Genomic DNA, 25,651 nt, shown 5'->3' on the forward strand with positions numbered 1-25,651 from the left:
AAGTCATTTGTCGCACACACAAACTCCACCTTGTCATTCACAGATTTTTTTTGTGTTTTGTTTTTTTTGCTTTATTTTTTTATAGAGGGATAGGGTGACAGTAGACTGACAGGAAATGGGGAGAGAGATGGGGGGGTGACATGCAGTGAAGGCCGTCGAACCCGCGGCACACTGCCAGACTGGATTATCAGCCAAGGTGCCTGGACCGTTGAGCTACAGCCCAACCGTTTGTCTTTCCCTCCGTATCCCTTCCGGGTTGAAAATGACGGCAACGTAATATCCGTCATGATGGAGTGGTGTGCTACTGAGCGAAAATATGGGCCAAAGAACAAATACAAATGTATACGGAACAATTAAAATTACACGATCCAAAGGCTACAGCCTTGATACATTTAGGCTAAATGTGTTGTAAATTGGCCACACGATAACACCCAGATGATAACACCCAACCTCTGGCCCTTTAAACTGCATGGAATTGTTGAGTGTGTGACCATATCTACATCTCTATCTACATAGAATGTTCTTAGAGTCTAGTCTGCACTGCTCCTCACTACTAGGTGGATGCTCCTTACAGTACACTGCTATTTTAAACACCATATTACTACAAAAATAAATGAATAGAAATAGTGACAGGAACTGCAAACATAATATGTTGGAAGAAAATAAACAAATCTGGCAGAGCCCTAGTGCTGTCTTTATGTTAGTGATCAGTGGTTCTCAGAGTGGGGTTTTGAGACCCCCAGGGGTCCTTGAGGGTGTTCTATGGGGGGGCCCAGCTAAATTAATGATAATTCGGAACCAAATGGACCCTTTTATGATTGTATTTCAGAGAGTGTACAAATGGAACCAAAGGGACTCCAATGTGGGCCCGGAGTAGACACTGCCTCACATATGTTTTAAAGATGGGATGTGTGGTTGATTGTGGTTGCAGGTGACGACCACTGCATTGAGGTTTGCTGGCGGCATTAGTGATGACTGTCAGGCAGCAGAGAAAGATTTAGATAGAGATACTGTAGCCTCTATTTAGGCCAACCAGAGAGTTCAGCTTACCGCATCGATCCGCACAATTTACTCTCTTTTCTCAAAGGATTATGGTCCTGTAAAGTAATATAAAGGTTTCCTCACATGTCAATCATCTGTCAAGACCTGCTCCATTGAGCAGGCTTCAGGCTGTCAGAGAGAGTGGCTAGTCAAGCTTCCTGCCAATCAGACAGACTTCTTGTCTATCAAGGTTGGCTCTGGGCATATTGTAGTTTTCAACCCTCTCACCTCCCAACTTGGTTCACACACCCGCTCTTCTACGTATGTTGTTTTTAATTTCAGGTCGATCTTGATCCTCTGGTTTTGTCCTTTTTTTGTGTATTGTACCCCTACTTGACTGTGTACGGTAGGTTTGAGGAAATGGCACGCATTTGTGATTGCAACACTATCCGAAATAATGCATTGTGTAGATGGGTGATGTGATGCATTTCTTACAATCCTGTATATCCCTGTCTGCTGATGACCCTTTGGCTGGTAGTATGGATGTAGTTGGGCCCACAGCAAGGAATTGATTTCAGGCTTGGATTTATTGTTGAATCCTCCCAATTGGATGAGAGGGTTTGACCTTGCCCATCGCAGGTGTGGGAGTGGGGGGCTGCTGTATGCCTATCCATGGGCCATAGGGAAGTTATTAAAAACTCCATTACCACCATTCAAAGATAGACATAACTCACAGTGGGGATATAGAGATGTCAAAACAGATGGATTAGGGAAGAAAGTATAACCTAGACAGAAGTTGTCGTGGAAGGAGCACATAGTGTACAGCCAGAACACAATGATGAGTTTTAGCCATCAGTCAGACTCAGAAAGGCTCTCCCAGCTGACCATCTATCATCCCCTCTGTCTCTGCACAGATCCTAAAGGAGTTAAAGGATGAGGACTGGGACATGGGCAATATTGTCCACACACTGACCAACAGACGCTACGGGGAGAAGTGCATAGCATATGTTGAAAGCCACGACCAGGTAGAGTAAAGCCATCTCAATACGTTTTATATCATAGCCATTGTCCAGCTGATGATCATAAAACCTGTGTGAACGTTTGTTTGGCTTAGGCTCTGGTTGGGGACAAAACGCTTGCATTCTGGCTGATGGACAAGGAGATGTACACCAACATGAGCTCCCTAGTGCCCATGACACCTGTGATCGATCGCGGCATCCAACTCCACAAGATGATCCGCCTCCTCTGTCACGGCCTGGGCGGAGAGGGCTACCTCAACTTCATTGGTGAGTCCGTCGTTATGGTAACAAACACAGAGAGACCCCACCTCGGCTAAGTTCAAGTTAAAGTAGACAAACATAATATCGAAGACCACCATCTATTAAATCATAGCCTTGAGCATTTCCTACAGTTCTGCATCACATCATATATCAGGTCATCCTATCTCATATTGCTTGTTTGTGAACCTTCAAATAGATCAGAAATGTCTTTATGCTAAGATCACATTTATTGTTATGCATTGACATTTGGAGACATCATCTTACTTTGCTACTGAAGAGTTTTTTTTTTTTTAATTGTTAATAAATATTTATTTAATTTCAGTTGAGGAAAATGTGATGAGGAAAAGGTGTTATTTTACTTTTAGGGAGAAAGAAAATATCAACTTGTTTTTATTTGAGAAGCAGGTGTACAGCAGATACATGGCCCACAGTACGAAGTAATTCCCCCATTCCCTAGTCTCTCCCTCCACCCCTTACTCACTGACAAAAAATTATTAATACCAAAATGGTTATTAAAAATCTGAAGTCTGACTATTGGTTCTGTACTTCGTAGTACTGTACTGTACTGTACTGTATAGGCTTTTTCAATAGCAGCTAGTCCTCAGCCACCGTTGAAGCTCTCTTTATGTTCAACAACAGTTAAGCTGTTCTGGGTGCATTGACACCTGCTGGTAAGGATAATAAAGTGATAATTAATGATGTTGGAGGTTGACCTTGGCTGAATTGAATGTGTTTTCACACTGGCGGTCTCGTGCTCAATTTAAATACTGCATACCATAGCCTGCCGTATACGGTATCCACAGCATTTTAGCTCCACCTGGTGACTTGGTTTCTCACCAAACTACAGTATGTTTGCTATTGTAGGATTTGAGATATAATACATCCCCTGTACAGGTTGGATTGATGACAAAAATATTACTGGGATAGATCAGTGGTTCTCAACCTGTTCAGGCTGCGACCCCCCCAAATAATTTGGGGGCATTTGAAGGCATTCAATTTAATTTGACTCAATTCACACAGATCAATTTGACTCAATTCCACAGATCAATATTGTGAAATATTGCCAATCTACAAGCTCGCTTAGAGCTTGCTTTTTCACATTTTTTGTCTCTTTCTTATACTATTTAACAATGTGGCCAATGTTTGATACGTTTTTATAGTACAGTTTGTTGATTACTTTTGTTGCAGTAATGAACTTTTTATTTTCCTTCTTTTCTTCACATCCGTGTGAAGTGAGGGGCGCTCTTATCACATCACATCTTTATATACATCATAATACATCATCTCATTCCGGCCATCCTCACTCAAACTCAAAGCTGGCCATTCATTGTCAATGGCATTTAATGTTTGTGTTAGGACAATGTTTGTGTTTACACACACCCTCAAAGCTGGACATAGCCTCCTAATAAAAAGGTCTTAAAAGTCATCTGGGTCATCTGGCTGGACGTAGCCTCCTAATAAAAAGGTCTTAAAAGTCATCTGGGTTATCTGGCTGGACGTAGCCTCCTAATATAAAGGTCTGAGAACCACTGGGATAGATCACAGGCCCCTTTTCCACCGGTTGGTTCCCAATGGGAACCGGTTCAGTTATTTTTGGTTTTTAGTCCATGAGCCAGAGCTCCAAAATTGAAACGTTAATTATGAATTGAGTGGGCAAAACCATACCTATATTAGATTGTTATCACCGTGAAACTTCCCCAATTGAGTACTTACATGAAGACAATGATCTATTGTATTAAAAAAATTACATTTTTAAATATGCAAATGAGGCATTATGTACTGTGGAAGGGTTATCATGTATTAATTTACTTGTATTGATCCTATAAACAATTTAATATAGGGTATAGTTTGCCCACCAATTTTGGAGCTCTGGCTCATGGACTAAAAACCAAAAAGAACTGAACCGGTTCCCATTGGGAACCAACCGGTGGAAAAGGGGTCACAGTGAACAAGATCATTCAGTTGTCTGCCTGAAATGATTCACAGACTGCAGTTATATCTGATTCCAAGACAGAGATACATGTTTTGGGTCGGGTTACTCTCAAACCTTTGCCATCTAGTGCTTCAGCCACTTGAGTTTTGTGACAGACACTTAATGTTGATTGACAGGGTAGAAGCTGCAGCACATTCACTATACTAATCTTAAAGCTCTAGAAGCTAGTACAATAATGGTAGTGCTATTTCTCCAACCAGTGTTAAAGGTATTGGCTTTAACACAAAGTGTATATTATATATTTATGTACCTAATAATCTGACGAGATTATTCATGAATATGAATGTTATGAATAGTAGTAGAACAGTAAAAGAAAATAATCTCAGTGTCCCTTTTTGGATTCTAGTCTAACCCAGTATAAGAATTCACCATATTCACCAAACCAGGAAGAATTCTCACAGATCTAAGGCGCGATTCATACTCCTATTTTAGAGCCGAATAAAAGTCGGTTCGGCTCTGTAGAGCAATGTGACGTCATTTGAGGTTCAGGGGGGTGGGTACTGTCCTAAAGTTGGCTCTTCGGTGCTACTGAAAATTTCTGACGAGCCGAAATCATTTCGGCACTACAGCGGTAAAATAGGAGTACGAATCGGCCCTAAGATGTCACCTGGTTGTATACCAAATGTACCACAATGAAGACTGGTGTACTGATCACTATAACTATGAAAATATAGTTTTTCAAATCGTGAAGTGAATGGCAGAGTTCACACCAACTATATAAAAAATGAAGATGAATGCATGTTGTTTTCAATAAATGGCTGGCATACATTATACATGACGGATCCGGCTTGATTACATTAATTCATGTATTACCGACTTGTGTGATAATTCGATCAATTCTGAAGTAGTAGTGTACCGATTTGTGTGAGATTTGGATAAAATAAAATAAATGCGAGTAATCTAAAGAAATGTGTTTTGTAAAAATCACACACACACTATCGGATGGACTGAGTGTAAAACATACTCTTTCCCCATGCCTTCGGCCTGGGGAAAAAAACGGTGAACCACATAGTTGTAGAGTAGTGTGAATGGCCTTTAAACTTGTTGAGCTCAATTTCACCAATAACCCTGAAGGACCTTAGTGATACTATATCACACACATGACACTGTCCCCTGACAGTCCCCTAGGTTATGTTAGGCTCTGCTGTATGGTGTGAAATGCTCCCTCTTCACTGGTTGAATTTCTCACTATTTTAACAAGGCAGTTATTAAGGTAAAAAACAAACACAGCAGACATGGCAAAGTTTTGTGCATTAAGCAAAAGCATTAGGGAAGTGCTTCAACAAAGAAAAGAAAATCAAAGTAAATACAAGATGACACGCCATGTCAATGGATCAATGACTACAGAGTCATTTAGCCAGTGCTGAGCAAGAACAAATCGTTTGAGCAAGCAAATCAATTTGAAGTGCCTAGCTTACAGAAACCCATCTATTTACTCATGGCCAATAGCAAACACCAGACTGCAAGAAGACACAGAGGGAGCATCAGTATGTGTGATGTCGAGAGATGGATACTGTAAAGGTTGTTGGAGTGTCATTGACATAAAAGTGGCAAGAGGCATGGCAGTAATGAAACGCTTCAGTGGGTTTATCATTACGTCAGCAGGGATACAATGGAAGGAAGCACTATTACCTCCTGACTTTCAGAGCTCACACAGACGTAAGATAACCTTGCAGATTTAAAGTCTACATTATCGAGCTAATAAGATTGTCAGGATTATACAAACCTATTGCAACTATCAACCATTATATTTTAGTATTTTTCTCTGACATTCCAAATAGATGAAAAGTGATCCATGTTTTCAATTATTTGGCTTTTGATGAAAATGTCAATAACATGTCAAGTTTTTTTTTTACCATAACATTTACCAGAATTGCTTATTTACTGTGCAGACCTTGGATTTTGAATTTGCAAGTGTAGTCGAAGTAACAAAATCTATTTAGCAGACCTTTGCAAATAATCATTACATGTCCACAGTGCTTAAAGCCTTCCTGCCTGCCCCTCTCTCCTCCTCCCCCCCCCCCCATTTTAAAGCACTTTACATTTTTACAAATCTCAAAAATACTACAGTATTTAAAATTTCTACTGATTTGGCCTTGCTAGAAACCCACCACCAATGGAAAGCACATTGATCCATGGCTCCTTTTTGTGCTGCTAATTACTGAGGGCCCTGTGTCACCGTCTGGTGCTTATCTGATGCAGAGCTGTGCAGGGGAGTAATGGTTTAGCCAGCTTGCAAAACTGTCTGAACGCCCCCCAGCCCTCCCATGGCCCCTGTTCTCCCCTTGCCTGCCTGTTTCCTTATATCGCACCTTTTCAAGACATCTGGTGTTTGTTTTTTTGCTCCCCCAGTCAATCGTCGATATGGAGAGTGTGCTGTGTTCAACAGTTATCCTTGTTTGAAAACTGTTGCTCAAAATGCACCAAAATTCTACACTTGAACAACACGGGTGTAGTAGCTCTTCTCACAACATTTATGACACAGGTGGAGGTGGGGTTCTTTGTAAACGGGCATTTATTGTCAGGCATTCTCATCCCTCCGTTCCATGCCGTGAGAACTATGTTCACACAAAAATAATAAACACATTAGCAATCAGCTAAGTGCATCACAATACAAATATTGATCAAACAAAACATACGAGGAAATGCGCGATGCGCAGATGAACGTGTCCGTCAAACAAACAACGCAATACTAATTCTTCTTGAACCATCCAGCAGTGTAACAACTTCAATACCAGCACATTAGAAAGATCCCAAAAAACGTGTAGGCTAAGCTCAATATGCAAGGTTAATAGATCTGAGTCCTTGTTGCAATCTCCAAGTTGAACCGCTTCCTACACCACCTTTACCTTGAGGATTGTGGTAGGGAACTTCTTGGCCGTCACTCGAAACGTTGCTCTTTTAACACAGTCTATCGCCGTTGCTTTGCAGTGGCTATTTTTTTGCTTTCCTCTTGAAGAGGGCGGTCGCATTTTTTCTCTCTCCCTCCCTGTCTGTACTCCCTGCTCAGAGCGTCTCTTCTACACTGTCTCTTCGAAACCCCTGAAACTATCAAAACATGGAACTAATCATGGAATTAGTGTGCTGGTCTCTGTACGTGATGGACAACATTTTTTTCATGTAAATTGGGTTCTGGAGAGCCCGCTCAATACCCTGATGAATCTTCCCCCGACTATCAGCGTAGAAGAGGCATATCTATTTGGATTATGGTTACAGGATTTCTGCTGAATCGGCTGTGCATTGGTCTTGTGTACCGAAGAATTGGAAAAATGGCAACGCTGAACGGAGCCCCTATGCTGCCTGGCAGTGCCTGCCATGGCCGAGCTGAGCAGGGCACTTGGGGAGATGCATCAGAAGATGGACACGATTTTGGAACAGGCCAGCGCCCTGCAGATGCATCAGAAGATGGACACGATCTTGGAACAGGTCAGCGCCCTGAGAGCCATGACGGACAGAGAGCCATAACGGACATAGAGGAGAAATAGCCATATTGCTATCCCTCGCTCTAAACATGAATCTGGATTCCCCCCCAATTGACAATCTCCACAAGAAGAGACAGCACAGGAAAAGATCCTCTGCCCCTCCCCCCACCTCAACCCCCACCCTCCCTGACACCTGTTGTGTCTTCGTCTGGGCCGCGTTCGTCTCCACTGAACTCGCCATGATAGGACAATGAGGCAACGTGACATGACCTTGGGGAGATATGCCATGCCAGGAACACACTTACACAAACACATGGGAAATGAACTTTCCACCGAACTGTTCTCATGGACACACATGTCTTACACACAACCGCCTTCTACCCCCCCCCCCCCCCCCCCCCCCCCCCTGCAGCTAGGTATCTTTTTTTCCTCCCCCCGCGCAGCTCATCCCTTCGATGGCTTGCGTAGGAGGAGAGCTTTTTTATGCCTGGCCCAAGCCCCCGCCACCCCCACCCAGAAACGTGCCTGCACAGCCGAGTATTATCATCTTACTTGAAATGTGATGTGATGACTTCTTACCTCCCCCCCCTCTATGTTTTATTTTTATTTTTCTATGATGCAAGAAAGATGTATTTGGCGCTGCACTGCGGCGACATGGACATAAGGGAAACGCTTGTATGCGGGCCCTTTGTCTAAGACAAATTTCTTCCTCGGGAGACAAATAATAAAGAACCTTGAGCCTTGAACCTATGCCGACACCTTTGTGGGCTTTGCGTATCTGAAGATCCTCGTTGCGTTGTCACCCGCGGAGGTTGTCGTCTCTCCTACCCGCGTTGAGCAGTCGAGTTCTCACTGTAGCTCTTCTCACAACATTTACGACACAGGTGGGGTTCTTTGTAAACGGGCATTTATTGTCAGGCATTCTTCTCATCCCTCCATTCCATGCCGTGAGAACTATGTTCACACAAAACACATAAGCAATCAGCGAAGTGCATCACAATACAAATATTGATCAAACAAAACATACGAGGAAATGCGCGATGCGCAGATGAACGTGTCCGTCAAACAAACAACGCAACAAATACAAATTCTAAATATAATAATACCTCGTTGGCCGCTTGTCGTGGAAAAGGTCCTTGAATCTTGTGTTTCATAGTCTTTAGAATGTTCTTTTGACCGTCTGTTTTTGGCTTCAGACGTTAAAGTTTGTAACACACTGAACTGTGTGCCTCAGAAAGTTATCATCACATGTTTTACATTTTTAACCTCATAAGAAATCAATTATGGACCACATATTTATTGTACATCATGAAATTGCTATGAATTATCCTTTATGAACTTATGACCATGAATTGTTGTATTTTAGCCATTTTAAAGTAAACATTTTAATAACAGCACTTACAACGGGAGTACATTATTTACGTATAATACATAATTATTTCGTATATATTTATGATTAATTTTTATAGTTTTTATTAATTTTTTACAGTATGGTAGAGGATAATGCCAAATAGGGGCTGAAACCAGTCTTACTCCAATTGGCCAAAGGGTGCTATAATGTAGCAATCGTTTGAAAATTAAAACTGAACAGGCATAACTCATGCCTCGTTTGGCCAAAAGCCATGTGTCACTTTGACCAGTAAGCTCCGGCCTCAGATTCTCTCCCATTTTGATAAGTTTGAAAAAAGCTTAAACCAGATTTTCTTTCTGGATTTTTGAGCAATTTGCATGCAACGTTCTACACACAATCTATAGACTATTACCTGAAATCCTAGTTGAAGAGAACGTATATATCTCATCGCTGCAAGCAGAGGCCAAGGAATGCAACAATAACAAAAATACACACTGTGTATTTTGTGAGTGTAAAATCTGCCCAAAATTCGAGTGTAGGTTTCGTAGTACACCCACGTCGCCACGGCATTTATAAAGTGATCGCAAACAGCTGATCCTTCCTTAATTTCGTTCCGACGTTAATAAATGTGACGGCCAAAATCTTTCTGGCAAGCCCTATGAAATTAAGCCTCGCCCTCGTTTTTGCGACATGAACAATTGCAGTATGACCTTGGAAACCATAGTTACATGACGAAAAAAGTAAATAAAAACGTTTCCCCCGCTTGCCTTGCTGCCCGCCTCTCATACACACACGCACAGACGCAAGCATGCACACGCAACTTTCACTGTGTCACTGTGTGTTGTTAGTTGTATAATTATTAAAGTGTTTATTAATTTAATATACAACAAGATTAGTGAACGAAAACCTGAACCTGTGATTCTGTGAAGCATTAATTAAATAACATTGCTCACGTCATTGCAATGAGTTTGGACGCACGCACAGCCTGTGACAAGTGCTGTTTTGCAAATAGCTGCATCTCCTCCTCCGCTCCTGTTCTGTCTGTCTATGTCACTGTCGTGACCTGCATGCACGTTTATGACATTACTGTATATTAGACTCCCTGCGCAGACATGATTTTTGTCCTGGCACACGTTCAATTTCAAGGTTTTGCGGAAATGGTAAATCCGGCGTGCACCCATATTTTGGCGTACACCGAATTGATAAATGAGGGCCTATAAGCGTGTCTGTTTGGGGTACAGACAGCTCCAATACCGCTGGGTGACCATTCACACTGAGCACTGTAACTGCAGCCTGCACCGCTCAGTTCACACAGGTGTGATTTATTTTCTTATTGCTTAGCCCTGCTTCTTGCAGCTATATTATATGTTTGATTATATGTTTAACTGACAGGTAGTACCCCCCCCCCCCCCAGAGAGGACGTATAGGGCCTTAGTCCTACTCCTCCTCCCAGCCAACACTCCCCACTGACAGGTAGTACTAGTTACCCCCCAAAAGGGCATGTGAACTCAAACCCACAATTCAACAGTTTGGTTTTAAGATGTTGATATTCATTTTGTATTCATCCTTAGGACCCCAAATCACACCTTGGAAAGCATGAGTGTCTATTTCAAGTGTTTTTTGACTGGGGGGGTCATATTTTGACAGGAGGAAATGCCTGTCGTAATATGACCCCCGGCCCTGTATTAGGATGTTGATATTCATTCATCAGCCAACACTCCCCACTGACAGGTAGTTACCCCCCCCCCCCCCCAGGAAGGATGATATAGGGCCATGAGTGTCTATTTCAAACAAAGTGTTTTTTTGACTGGAGGAATTGCCTGTCATAATTAGACCCCCCTGTTTTAGGATGTATTAGGATGTTGATATTCATTCATCAGCCAACACTCCCCACTGACAGGTAGTACCCCCCCTCCCCACTGACTTGTTTTAGGTGAGAACCTACCATAGGTACAGTATAAGACCTATGTATATGAGTTTCCTTTCTCACGGTCTCACCTGCACTTATTTCTGTCTTTTAATAATGTTGCCTTTTTTGTACTGTCTTTATTGTGCGAATAAATTAGCAATAAATAAATAGACCGGAGGGCGAACCGGGGACTTTCTGATTCCCAGACGGCCTCTTTGCCCATTCAACTATGGCCACAGCTTTAGGAAATGGTAAAAGCTGATGGAAGTGTGCATGGCACATTTGACAGCTGAACCGAGGAGCAAACAGTCACAGACTAAATGGACTGGATGACTGGAGATCAACTCCATGTGGCTAACATACTGTAACATTGGGGAAGTGAAAATACACAGAATTTAGAGATTAGTGAATTTATACAGCCAATTAAGTGAAGTTATTTTGAAAGCTTTTATCAAAGCGTGCATGCGTGCCGCTCAGGGGGCTCATAACCTTAGGTGGTACTTTACGAGTGGAGTCCTTTACCAAATATGTGCAGGTATGCTACTATGCCAGTATGCCAATATTACAACATCAGTATAATAATTCAGTATTGTAGCATAGTTACATTTTGGACAAATTCTCAAGCCTGATCTTTGCTTTGGTGATGAAGTGCTATGAGATCGCTCAACAAAACATGTGGCTGAAGCATAAATCAGGCTTATGGAATCTTCATGTGTTTTGTCTCTTCAGGGAAGGTGGTCAATCTCACACTCTGTCCTTGACATCCCTTCAATCCCATCAATACAGTCCTCGCTATCATACGTTCATACCTACTTGCTTTTCCAAGTGGGCTAAGACAATATATCATCTTATTCAAGGTTACTCTTGAGTCAAGATGATCACTCCAGTAGGATCTGAATCCGTCATTTGCATACATTATACTGCATGCGCTGTAACATGGGCTCCTGCATGACACTCAAATTTTATTACCTGCCTCTACTAAATCTAAATATTGGATGTTAGTGGGCTAGAACATTTTTTTAATTGTAAATATGCATCCTTTTCAACTAATGGAAATAATACATTTCTGGCAAATTAGTAGCATTAGTAGAATTACTCAAAATATCTTCTAATATTTATTATCTTTTCAAGACGGATCTGTCTGATATTTCATATTCCATCCTAATTGGCCAACATTGGCTTTTGCCAATGTTAAACAAGCAAAACACGTTTTTGGAGCAAAATCATCCAATAGGCCCTGCGGTAAGCCCCACCCGCTCGCTCAGCTGCCTCGATACCGTTGTTAAGCAGGACAAACATCAGCGAACCTCCATTGAGGACCGTGTTATGTCGGCGTTTTTCCGAAGAGGAATAGAAGCATTCATATCAACAACATTCATACTATAATAACGCCATGGTGAAACGTTGCTGTTGGGCGTCCTGCAACAGCGCTTAATAAGTACCCAGAACGTTTGGGGCATTTCTTTTTATTCCTTTTCCCGTGGGTGCGCACATGCACATGTCAATGTTTACATTCTGGAGGTGGAGGACGCGGCGGTCACTCATTCACCCTCCCTGCTACTAAATCATACTATTAACGTCAACTTTTACTAAACAATGTTCAAATCAATCGTCTAATAAACAACTAACAACTTACCTTGGAGCAAAATGGTGTGCTTTGTAACTTTCTAATCTCCACGCTCAGTTGCTTGTGTTGGTCGGACGGCAGCCACAGGCTCCAGCCTCCATGCAGTCACGTTCCCTCCCACTGCGGTTCAGAAAAAGAACGCTGCTTACCATTTTCTGCACATTGTATCCAAAAAGTGAAGGTCCGCTAATGGTCTAAACTATTTTGAATTTAGGAACGGCAAAGAAAATAGTTTAGACCATTAGCGGACCTTCACTTTTTGGATGCAGAAGGGGGGGGGGGGTAAGCAGCGTTCTTTTTTTTCTGAACCGCAGTGGGAGGGGACGTGACTGGAGCCTGTGGTTGAAGACAGTTATGTGGCTGCCGTCCACACAAGCAAGTGGCAACTAGAAAGTTACAAAGCACACCATTTGCTCCATGGTAAGTTGTTTGTTGTTTATTAGACGATTGATTTAACCATTTATTAGTAAAGGTTGACGTTAATACTAGTATGATAGTAGCAGGGAGGGTGAACGAGTGACGCCACCGCCGCTTCCTCCTCTAGAATGTAAACATTGTGCGCACCCACGGGAAAGGAATAAAAAGAGAATGCCCCAAACGTTCTGGGTGCCTATGAAGCACTGTTGCAGGACGCCCAACAGCAACGTTTCACCATGGCGTTATTATAGTATGAATGTTGTTGATATGAATGCTTCTATTCCTCTTCGGAAAAACGCCGACATAACACGGACCTCAATGGAGGTTCGCTGATGTTTGTCCTGCTTAACAACGGTATCGAGGCAGCTGAGCGAGCGGGCGGGGCTTACCGCAGGGCCTATTGCCATCCAAGGCGTAAGAAGAAATGGCACCCTTTTCACATTGGCCTATAATAGCGCCACCAAGAGGCCACAACCTGACCTGCCCTGGTGGAGACCTGTGCCCTGAGGGGCTCTTTATCTAGTTACATTCTATTGTGGTTGGCGAAGATTGTCATCCTCAAATCATGAATGCAGCGTCAAATTGCTGTGAAACTTAGCACACACATTTCCACTACATTGAGGAACAAATGCCACCCTTTAACATTGCCCTATTGCTCAATACTAAACAATGCACGCACACAACAAACGTTCCTGACCTGGTGGAGACTGCACTTTTTCTAGTTTCCCTCTGTTTTGGTTGTTAGTCTGAGGTTTAATTCTCTTCTTGACATTTCTTTCATTAGTGTGAGAGTTATACAGTATTATTTGCATACAGTGACAGTCATAAGAAAGATGTCTCTTTCTCACTAACTCAACTGCTCCCTCCCTCCATCCATGCCTGCCCTCACTTCATAGCTGTCCTAATTCCTAGGCATGCACTGCGTCATGCTTGTTCAACTGGCAGCCCATGGTGGCTTATTGTTTGTTACTTATTTTCAAATTAGCTGTCACTCGTCCGTTCCACTTCATCCCTGCGCTTTTCCATAGCACTGAATAAACACTATTCTATATTCTATAGTCATGCTACTTCCTCCGCTTGTCAAAGCCTTTCTTTCCCTCCCTGGAATTCAATTATCCTGACTGTTGTTTTATGATGTTGTCTTGCCATCTGATGACGGCTTCATTATCTCATCCCTTGGGATGACATGACTGTGCTGTTGTCTCGGAGCTTTCCTTTTTCGCTCCTTCTGTGATGCAGTTTTTTACTGCTAGTTTTATATATGTACTCTTTTCTTTTCTTGGTTTCTTTTGATTCAGCGTGTACAATCAACAGTCTTAATGTAGGCAGAGAAAAAGATAGTTCTCCTCAACATTTTCTTTTTGAATTACTGGTGTCGGGCTTATGAATAGCTGCAGTTTTTTCCAAGTTCCAGCATTGAACTTATTGAGAGATATTATAGAAAATAACGCCTGGTGAATTAATTTGGCATAAATGTTTTGAAAACATTTTGATCCTGGGGTTTAATTCGTGCAAAATGTACCATTGTTTTGTTTTGTCTAATTAGCTGTTCTTGAAAGATCTCCTTGGGGATTTAAAGGGCATATTTGGTGACATGTGGCAGGTGCTTCATCATGCAGATATACAGTACGGATAGTACAGAACTTAAATGTATTCATCGAAAACGAGTTAGAACTTGTCTTTGTGGTAGTTTTTGTTCTCAGAAACTGTTGGTCTGTCCGAATTGCCACCTCGGGTCATATGAGACACACATGCTAACTGTGGGGCTCCAGTCCACCGGGCGCATTGCGTCTCCGTCGCGTGCGTCAAAAAAAGAACCGGGGCAATTTTAATGCAGTCACGCAACACAACGCGGGCAGTGGAGCCACCCTTCATTGATTAAAAAGGGAACATTCCCTGACGGTGACGGAGACGCGAAGCTGACGCGCCCTGTGGAGCCCCATTGTAAGTTTGAGACCTTTCGGTCTGATGCCTTCCGAATTATGCCTGGGACAGAGTGACACAGACACACACAAACTATAAATTATAGTAGCCTATAGATGAGGAAAAACCTCACACAGAATTCAGTTTATGGAGAAAATATTTGAGGATGTACGTTATTGGCCTACTGGCACAATACATTTGGCACTGATCAGTCCAATGGTTTGTGAGATTAGTCGTGGACAGTCACAGTCGCACACACACACACACACACATTCATCTATTCTAGATGACTCGACTCTATGCCATAAAGAAGGTACAAAATGCACAGAACAGTATGGCGTCTTAATTGATAGGGAAGGTGTCCCCATTGTTTCATTATGTACATATTTTAATAGTCTCTCCTATATTGCAGGGAATGAATTTGGCCATCCAGAGTGGTTAGATTTCCCCAGAGAAGGGAACAGTCAGAGTTACCACTACGCCCGGCGGCAGTTCAACTTGTTGGAAACGGATCACCTCCGCTACATTCAACTCTATACCTTTGACCGGGACATGAACCGCACCGAGGACAAGTACGGCTGGCTGGCCGGCATGCCTGTAAGTATGTAGGACACACAACATACTACCGGAATGCACTCACACATCCACAAGAGGTGTATGCTGTTACGTCCCTGCGTCACACACACCCCACACACACACACACACACACACACACGCACGCATGCATGCACGCACGCACGCACGTGCACGCGTGCGCGCACACACACACACACACACACACACACTCGTATTGTGTAAGGACATGGTGTGGTTGTTTTTATCACATACTGTAGGGTTTTTTCAATTACATCCAGAATAGTTGTGGCCATAAATGCATCAGCTTATCGACCATTGTTTCATGTTCTCTGTAATTCTACTCTCAGGCTACGTTTGGTATACAGTACCTTTAGCCTTTATTTTTCTTTCTGTTTCTCTAAATTGAGGAGCACTTCTCAGACAGGTGGAGCTTTCATTTTTGGAAATGTCTTGTTTCTCTGGCTGCTGTCAAAGTGAACAGTAATGGATTTCAGCTTTTCTATGGCTCTTGGATTGATACATGTGTTGATGATGTAGCATGGTGGTAAGGCACTGCAATGGGATGATGCAAGAAGCGTGTCTGTGTAATTGATTCAAAAATAACCATGGCAAAGGCTCGTCAAATGCAGGGACGTAGGGACTGGCGAACGGTGCCGGAGATTAACTGGTAACAGACAGACGGACGGACAGGGTCAAAAACATAGTCTTCGCGAGACAATGAACCTGATAATTATCATTGTCGAGTTCTATCTCATGATCGGATTAAATTCTGTAGGTATATATTTTTAACTAAAATATATAATTTACACACACTTTAACTCTGAGAGTGTACACATATTATAACCAAAGGGTTAGAGTTACAAATGGATACAATAACATAACACTGAGGATTGGTATTGTGTACTTCACCTTACTGTGTTACTTTTTGACCTATTTCTCCACACCAGCCAGACGGACGCATCGGAGTGGGAAATGTATCAGAGAACTTAATTGGGACCATGTCTGGTTCACAAGGCTCATTTCCGCATATTAGTCTATCAATCAAAAGTGTGCTCTGACTCTCTGAACGTGTGGGGCCTCTCACCACTGGGTGAAGATGAACCTTATTAGATGTATGGGGAAGGGAGAGGCAGGCAGGCTGGCTGGCTGGTTTCTACTCTCCCTGCGGGAAAAGCTCATCCCCAAGGAGGCGGCTGGCGGGAAATGAACATACATTTGGCACCATTACTGACCCTGCTATACACTTCAGGCGTTCTCCTTCCTGCCTGTTTCCATACTGCTCACCTGAAGCCATGTACAGTAGATGGATGCACTGCAACGGGTACGTTATATCATTGTCTGGTCATGCTCTACCCAGTGCTGATGACCTAAATACTGTAAGGTGTGGAATGGAATGTTTCCATCATCTTACAACATTACAGTATATGTCCACATATGTGACCGATTCTGACCGAGGATAAGTCATTGAGATTTTTTTAATTTTCGTTTTGTCATGTCATGTGAAAGCAGGGAATCATAGCTTCAAATTGACATATTGGTTGTTCAGTTTCACCCACCAGTTTTGAAGATATGGCTTATAGAGTAATGTCTTGCAGAAAACAGAGAGTTCAGAAAACAGGCTTGAAAGGTTCATTTCTTTGGACTCTAACATTACACCTAGATACATGTTTAAGAATTTATTTCATATTTACATGCTCTTGACATTTATTTCAGACATGCTCTAGTATGTGAAGAGTCTAGTCTCTGCTATTAACTCATTCTTTGATAAAAAAAAAAAAACGTTTTTCTCCTCTCCTGAAACAGTTAGTCTTGCCGCCATGACTGTCTTTGTATCAAAAAGAGTTGTCTTTACTACTCTGACATCTTGTAATTTATACCGTGTGAGATATTTTTTGTCACTGCCTCACCATAACGAAATATTATGAGAAGTGGGTGCTATTGATACAGTGCCGGGGGAGCAGTTACTAGTTTGTCTGTCCCTGTCTTGGTCAGATAGGGACACTTCGACACATAGACTGGGTGGACTGACTGAGGGCGAACCTTCTGATTACCAGATGGCCTCTCTAGCCATTATAGCCCCTCCTATCTACTGTTTGCGTTCAAGCGAGTCTCCCTGATACAGTACTTAATGCCCCTAAAGCTCCAACTTAACTTGGCAAACGGGCCTTCATGTGTGCTGCTTGCAGATTAAGGACGTGATCACACTTTGGTCTTCCAGGAGTTTACTGTCAAAGCTGATGGCATATTCTGTTTTCTCTGATGGCATACTCTGTTTTTATAGTTTGTTTATGTTTTATGTTGTGCATGTTGCAACTTTGTCCTGCTGCAACCCTGAACAAGCTCCCTCCTGTATATCAATGGGATTTTTTTTAATAATTGTTAAATAAACATTTTAAAGCTGCAGAACATCACCCAACACGAATTGTCATGAGGATAATCTACATTATAACTTGATTCTACAGTATATTTAAATGGCATTGCTCAAAGGGGGGTGAGGCACTGAGTGAAAATGTTGCTGCTACAGGAACTAGTGAATTTACCACTTTCAACCTGGCATCCCTATTTTGTCTCTGTATTGTCAAATATTTTCAAAGGTTTTCAAAAATTCACCATTGTACAATAATTCAAGTGGGGCATAAGTGGTTAAGAATATAGTGTAACACACGCCGATGTCACGTGAAAGTGCACAATGCACTTGCCACTTTGAAGATGTGAATATCAAAGGGGCAAATGCTGTACATGAACCAAAATCCCCATTAGTTCAGAGATAACATCACTGGTGGTCCTGCTGTGATGTATTACAGACCAGTGCTCTCTCTAAGCAGTCTGGCCTCCTGAAAAGATGTGTAGTAGTGAACTTCAAAGGGGCAAATGTACATGACTGGAAGCCCCCGTCCAGTGCCCTGCTGTGATGTACTCTAGACAGAATTGTGCTCTCTCTCTCTCTGAGTGGTCGCTGGCATCTGGAGGCCTCTGTTTATGCTCATATTCTATTTATACCACTGGTGCTTCCCAGCAGGTGGGTTGTGACTTGACAATTAGATGTTTGAGTCAGTGCGACCATCATAATAGAACTGTCAACAGCTGACCCGTAATATTGACTTATTTCCATAACTAAAAAATCCATTGCATGGATGCACCTGGGACGTATGTATCCTGAGGTCAACAGGGTTTCGGGTCTACCAACATCATACCCCTCACTCAGGCGACCCAGCCGGGGTGATCAAGTTCCGACTTACAGTACCCTCAATCAGTCCCACTAGGGCAAAACCAGGGCCACACAATCTGTTAGTTATAGTAACTTTTATTGGAAGTTGACTTGAACCAACTTGAGAAAATCTCAAAAATATTCATGATACGAAAACTAAGTAATTTTGGTCTCATCGTTTATTATACTGTGTATATATATATATATATATATATATATGTTTTTATTTTTTTATTTTTTACAGCTAGTAACTACAGTTCATGCATCACTAGATGCATGAACTCAAAAATAGGATGGTTTTATGCTAATGATTAACTGAATGAATAGCATATAATATATATAGCTAAACGAATAAAATATGCATTTGTACATTTAATACAGTTGGAAGCAGTTTAATGTCTTTGAAGATGCAGTTAGCCAGTTATGAAACACACCCGGCCATGCATTGAAAACCCGGTGTTCCGGGGAAGGAGGAACATGTAAAAAGAGTTTGCTTGAAGATTGAAGACTGCCACCTCTTCCTGTAACCTCCAACATCTGACTCTGCCAGTCCAATTGTCAAGGGGCATATTTCCCTATTCATTATTTGAATATTCTCCACTGAAAATTGGCTGGGGGAACAAATCGCTAAAAATAGGGGTTTGTGTGACATTGATAATCTCTACTACAGCTCCACAGGAGAGTCATGGTGGCTTCATCATCTGCAGCTGTCCAAGGCTGACAGCTTGTGCCTCTCATTGCCCTGAGCACCTGCTCTCAGCTGATGATTGTCACCTGAAATTAGATGTATAGATGGTTTTAGCCGGTATATTTGGATTGGAAACACAATTTGTACTGCAGCCTTCACCTCACTTAACCACTTAATTTTATACCTTGTCTGTCTGAGAAAAATAAAGGGAAGCTCCGCACACTCAGATCTGCGCCCAATCAATGTATTTATTTAGCAAGCTTTCGGTCTACTGACCTTCTTCTGGCCTCCCTTGTCTGTCTGCAAACATAGACACTATTATCTATATTTTCACTATTTTTGAAATGGTTTCAAAATGTTTGCAAATGTCATCCAATAATGATCATTTCCAAAATAGAGTTGTATTTAATAATAAAGTGGAAGATGATTATTATTTTATAAAGCAGTGGTTCTCAAAGTGCACAAACATTATAAACATACCATATCATGCGTAGGGCACCCAAATGCTTAGCAGCGGCCCTGGGTCCCTGGCAAAAGATATTTTCACATACTGTAGTGCCCAAAAACAGATAGTTTTGGCGGTCCTGGAAATGAAAAGATTTGATAACCACTGTCATAAAGTAATAATAACTTGACTTGTTTTGTTCTTTGTCCCATTTAGGCCTTTGTCAGTGCCAAGCATGAAGGAGACAAAGTCATTGTGTTTGAGAGGGCAAATGTGCTGTTTATCTTCAACTTCCATCCCACTAAGAGCTACCAGGGCTACAGGGTGGCAGTGGAGGCCTCTGGAAAGTATCCTTTTACATCTATACTGTACATGTGAATGCATGTTTGATGATTTGATTATCTTATCACATGCTTGCTATGGATTGACAACCTGCAATGCACACTGCAGTTTGTAGTAAAGTAAAATGTTTGGGGTTAATGCATTATCACTGCAAACCCTTACCCCTGTACAAACGGCTCCATGTGTGTGTCAGAGGAGGCATGTCGTTCCCTCCCCTGGCCAACAGTGTGGTTGGCAAAAACGGTGTACATGGGGGAATTGATGATGACAGAAAATAACAAAAAGAAATCACAACACTGCAGTATATGGCTGTCATTTGTCAGACTTGCACACTGTGCTGAAACAGAATATTGCTGACACACCCACATCAGGACGCCACATGCATGGAATCGGTTTAGGATTGGCGAAAAACTGTACTGTACTTCTATTTTCATATATTCTCTTCATTTCCAAAGTGAACTGAGTATTAAGTTACTATTTCCTTCCTATAGCTTGTTGTAAAGTTGCCAAATTCTGATGGAAGTTTCAGACAGATTGACCATTTGAAGAGAATATACAGTACATTGATAAATACATTTGCAGTGCCCTACGCAGCTTTCAAATCTAGTCCTGTATTGATCAGAGTCAATACAGGACTGTATACATATTACATATGCAATACATTTTGTATTGAGTCCTGCACTGATCAGAGCAATGGTCACAGAGCCAATGGCCATTATGAAGTGTTAACCACTGCTATAACAATGTTGTAGCACCACATATTTGTACTTTTCTTTTTTCTGGTGTGTCTATTGTCATGGTAGACCCCTGAATCAAGTTTGAGGTGGATTGGAGCAACGGTGCGCCTTGACAACTTGTGCATCATCATTGTGCATGGATTTATATAGCGCTTTTATCCAAAGCGCTTTACATAGATTGTGCATTACATTCACCCATTCACAGACACACACACACTGCACACACACACACACGCACACACACACACACACGTACACACACACGTACGTACACACACACACACACACACACACACACACACCATGCAAGGACCAACCTGCTCATAAGGAGCAATTAAAGGTTCAGTGACTTGCTCAAGGGATTGAACTGGGAGCCTGTTCTCATCCGGCTGCTCTACCGGCCACTCTACCCATGCCGCCCACACAATAATAGATGGATTGTGAGTAGAATAAACTAGTGGCCCTTTAGAACCAATTAATCATCTTTTGAGAAGATGTATGCATTTGGGAATGGATGATGAAATGTAAAGATTGTGTCAGGCTTTTTATTTAGATTTAAAGTAAATGTGACTTGCATTGACCCCTGATTTTAATGGGGTGTTTTCTCTGAGGAATATCCTTTTGTGATACAATTTTAGCAGTCAACAGAGACATGAGTCGGTTGTTTATAGTGGCATGATGTTATTAGAGAGAAATAATAGCAGAAGGCAGTGATTCAGAAAGTACTCTCTTTAGCAGCCAGGCTGTCTGTCTTCCTAAAGAGCAGCACAGAGGAATGTAATGAGTCCCATAGTTGTGATTACAGCAGGCTTAATGATTAGGTATGTGAATGGGGACAGAAAGGCTACAGATTTGGATTTATTATAAAGCATATTAGTCTTAGCTGGTTCTCACAATATATCATGTCAATACATTGTATTCTGGATGGATAGGAAATTGCAGTGCTTTTTCAGCTATGGCTCAGGTAATTTGATGGCACTTTTTCAAATCAGCCCATATGAAGAACAATTCAAATGTAAAAAATGATGTGCATTTAATTGGATGAAAATATGGCAGCAACTTAAGGTGGGGGGCTTGGGGAAGACTTGCATTTATTGTCTCCACCAGGCCGAAGGCATGTGGGGAGAGTATGTTTTGCACTCCGTCCGTCCGTGTGTCCGTCCGTCCGTGTGTGTGTCCGTGTGTGTGTCCGTGTGTCCGTGAGCAGCTAATCTCGGCCACCGTTAACCCGGTCGATGCCAAATTTTGCACACACACTCCCTGGATGCCAACGATGAACCTCTGCCCCAAACTTTCCAGAACGGCCTGTTATAGCGCCACCAGGAGGCCGCTTTGTGCAAAACAGGTTTTTGCACAGTACACCTACAGATTTTGTCCAAACATCACGCAAATTGGTACACAGTCTCTCTAGAGCCATTCAACGAAACCGGTCTTTCAGATTTCTCACACTCCATCCTGATTGGTTAAGATTGGCTTCCAAAGTTCACAGGAGTGCTCAGTTTCAAACAAAATGCTACAAATCATGAACACATCGCGTGATTTCTGTGAAATTGTGCACCCACATTCCCACTAGGCCGAGGACAAAATGCCACATCAACAATTTCAACTCAGCCTCAAGGTGGCGCTATAACTGGCCGAAAAGTGTTTTTACCTCTAACTGCACGGATCTGTGGATAACTTTGTATGCCAACTCCCTAGAGGCCAAGGAAAAACCTTTGCCTGGAATTTTTCACATCTGCTCTTTATAGCGCCACCAGGAGGCCGACATATGTAAAACACATTTTCTATTATTACTCCTTCAGATTTTATCCAAATTTCACGCAAATCGGTACACATGATCTCCATAGTCATGTGATCAAGGCAGGTTTGTTTGATTTCTCATATTCCATCCTGATTGGCCACGATTGGCTCCTACAGTTTTCAGGAGTAGCCCGCTTTGTACAAATCGCCACAACTCCTCAACGCAGCGTCCGATTGCGATGAAACTGTGCACGCATATTCCCACTAGGCTGAGGAAGAAATCCTGGTGGAGACCTGTGCCCAGAAGGGCACTTTTTCTAGTTTGAGTTGCATTTAGATTGTCCAGTCGACCAATCATTAAAACAGTACTATGCCCTGATGCTGTACCATGGTGGTACAATAGTGTTTTAATGCCAAGCTAGGAATAACATACTGGATGTGATTCCTGCATTTTCCTGATCATTTCCAATCTGATCTAATCCAATTCCTAATCCATCGGGCAGTTGGAATCGCACTAATTGTAGGTTCTGACTTGTGTTGGTGTGTGAACTTGGGCACTCTGCTAATGGCCTTGCTCCTGTTTGAGGATATATTCTCATTTAGATGGTTTCGCTGCTTTTTCCCCTCCCACTGCATTATTTAAATATTTAAAGAGAGGCCTCACTGTGTGTGTGTGTGTGTGTGTGTGTGTGTGTGTGTGTGTGTGTGTGTGTGTGTGTGTGTGTGTGTGTGTGCGTGTGTGCGTGCGTGCGCGTGCGCACGTTGGGGGGTGAGAGGAAAGGAAATGCAAATAAATGTGAGGGCAAAGCTCTGGCTGTCATTATACAGAGAAGCAGAAAACACACAGGCAAATGTGTGAGGAAGGTAAATGCTGCATGTGTGTGCGAGGAGATGCAGATCCTCCGATGGGAATGTGTGCAGAGGATCCAATTAGGGGGAGAAGACAGATGAAAGTGCCACTCAGAGGCAGGGGAGGTAAACAAGACAAGCTCCAAGAATCCAAAAGAGCTTTTTCATTAAACTCGGCCGTCACATCCTTATACTTGCTCAAAACAGTGCGAGGGTCAGGCGTGTCACTGGGATACTCATCACGGTTGCCTCTGAAAAAGATAACTGGACGCGACTGAGCATGTTGTGAACTGTTGGAAAATCGATTCAGCGTGTCTGGCTGTCCTCATTTGGAGCCTTGGAGGCACAGCAAGTGCATTATTTTATGGTTTGTCATATGCATATAATTTGGTTGGACGGACCTAACATTTTCACCGTCTCTTCCCCCACTTTCCATAATTTATACCGATGGGCTACCATCTGCCTTTTTTCACATTCATGCATTGGATCTCAGAAATAAGTTTTTATTTTTCCCAGTTCTTTCAAACGTTGGTATCACAGAACCATTATTTTTTTAATGCATTTTGGTTATATTTTATTTTGAAATGGTGTTCACCCACCACAGTCTTCGAACAGGTTTGTGATTTGGAACTCTGTTGTAGGGAATTGTGATCTTTGTCGCAGCACTAGCGCCTCCTACAGGTTGGGCAGGGTGCCTGTTCAGCAAGGAGCGGACGTAGAGTTCCTCCAAGCATATTACTTCATGGACAGCGACCATGCATTTCATTGTTCAGGCGTGTGTGTGTGTGTGTGTGTGTGTGTGTGTGTGTGTGTGTGTGTGTGTGTGTGTGTGTGTGTGTGTGTGTGTGTGTGTGTGTGTGTGTGTGTGTGTGTGTGTGTGTGTGTGCGTGTGCGCACACACATGCGTCTCGATTTTTCATTTGTATGAGCTCACTGTGTTCTTTTTTCCCCTAGTGAACACATTGTTGTTTTTGTTTGTATGGTTTTTCAAGCTGGAAAGCAAGAGTAACCTCACCAATGTCGGCCATTAGAATTCAGTCGACATCAGCTCTTGGACTGGCACTCAAACCATCAATATGTTGTCTATTCTTTTCTCTCTCAATGGACACATTCCTCAGGCAGTGAGCTTTATCTGGTGGGTTAGTATTTGAAAGCCCAGTTGGATCTTGTCTTGAAGGCTTTACCTGTCTGGGTAGATGGGTCTTTGATGTACACTGTGCGATTAGGCAGCTGCAAGTTTATCAGCTAACTATTCTCCACACAACTACATGATAGCAATTTCCTAAACAGAATTACAGCAGAAGAAGTCACACTTAGTAGTGCTGCCATTATGTACGCCATTTATACAGTGAATATGAAGTTTTTGCTGCTCCTACAGCTATTGTCCTGCTACACATCATCTCTGTCTGGACTCAGATGATGTGTCAGAAGTTTGCGGGAGGTGCCTATTGTATACTGTCAAAAGAACACACACTCACTCCCCAAAATGCATATTATGACTTCTTGGGATGCCGTTCCGGGCATGTCCACACTCCAGAAATGCAAAGTGCTGTTCTCAAACCCGCTAAAAAAAAGTTAAAACGATGGAGGCTTTTTATTATCGCGAGAATGATGGCTTCCATTTTCGCATTGCAACTTTTCGGAAATAGAAAGCCTGCGATTTCTATTTGCTTCATCGATGATGTCACTGGTGGACGGGTTTCTGAATTGCCCATAGCCCTCCTATGAGACACAGACTGAGTAGAACATAATTGTGCTATTTTATCATGATCATTAGTGAGGACCAATTATATGAAGATAGGTTGAAAAGTGAAAATAAGAAAGTGTTGATCAAATAGAATCAATTTTCGGTTTACTGCATTGTCTATGTGCGGTGGGTGCTCTGAGATAAACCAAGCGGAGAAAAACCAAGAAAACAGCCTGATGGAGAAACTAAGTGGTGGCTTGGTGTGCAATCATGATCATGGCCAGATTGTTTTCAGGTCATCAATGCCTCCAATCACCATGCTCTAGACTGCCTCCCATGTCTTCAGCTCATTGGGCAATTGACTGTGTTCTTAAATCATCCCCATTTATTCACAAAGGCAGTATTGATTACATTACTTTACAGCTGAACTGCAAGCTGTTGTACCAGCCATCTGTACACTACCAAAGACACAATGG

General features: G+C 42.3%; 1 protein-coding gene across 2 annotated transcripts in view; it reads left to right on the plus strand.

Annotated features, from left to right (window-relative positions):
- gbe1b (glucan (1,4-alpha-), branching enzyme 1b) overlaps positions 1-25,651 on the plus strand; it is a 93,122-nt gene that overhangs the window by 51,279 nt on the left and 16,192 nt on the right. For both annotated transcript variants that reach the window (XM_083772883.1, XM_083772884.1), the window contains 4 exons: positions 1,896-2,006; positions 2,096-2,267; positions 15,316-15,500; positions 20,037-20,167. In XM_083772883.1, coding sequence (XP_083629009.1) covers positions 1,896-2,006; positions 2,096-2,267; positions 15,316-15,500; positions 20,037-20,167 — 599 coding nt within the window. The remainder of the gene's footprint in view (positions 1-1,895; positions 2,007-2,095; positions 2,268-15,315; positions 15,501-20,036; positions 20,168-25,651) is intronic.

This window comes from Protomyctophum parallelum, assembly GCF_964188405.1.
Source record: "Protomyctophum parallelum genome assembly, chromosome: 9".
NCBI lineage: Eukaryota > Metazoa > Chordata > Actinopteri > Myctophiformes > Myctophidae > Protomyctophum > Protomyctophum parallelum.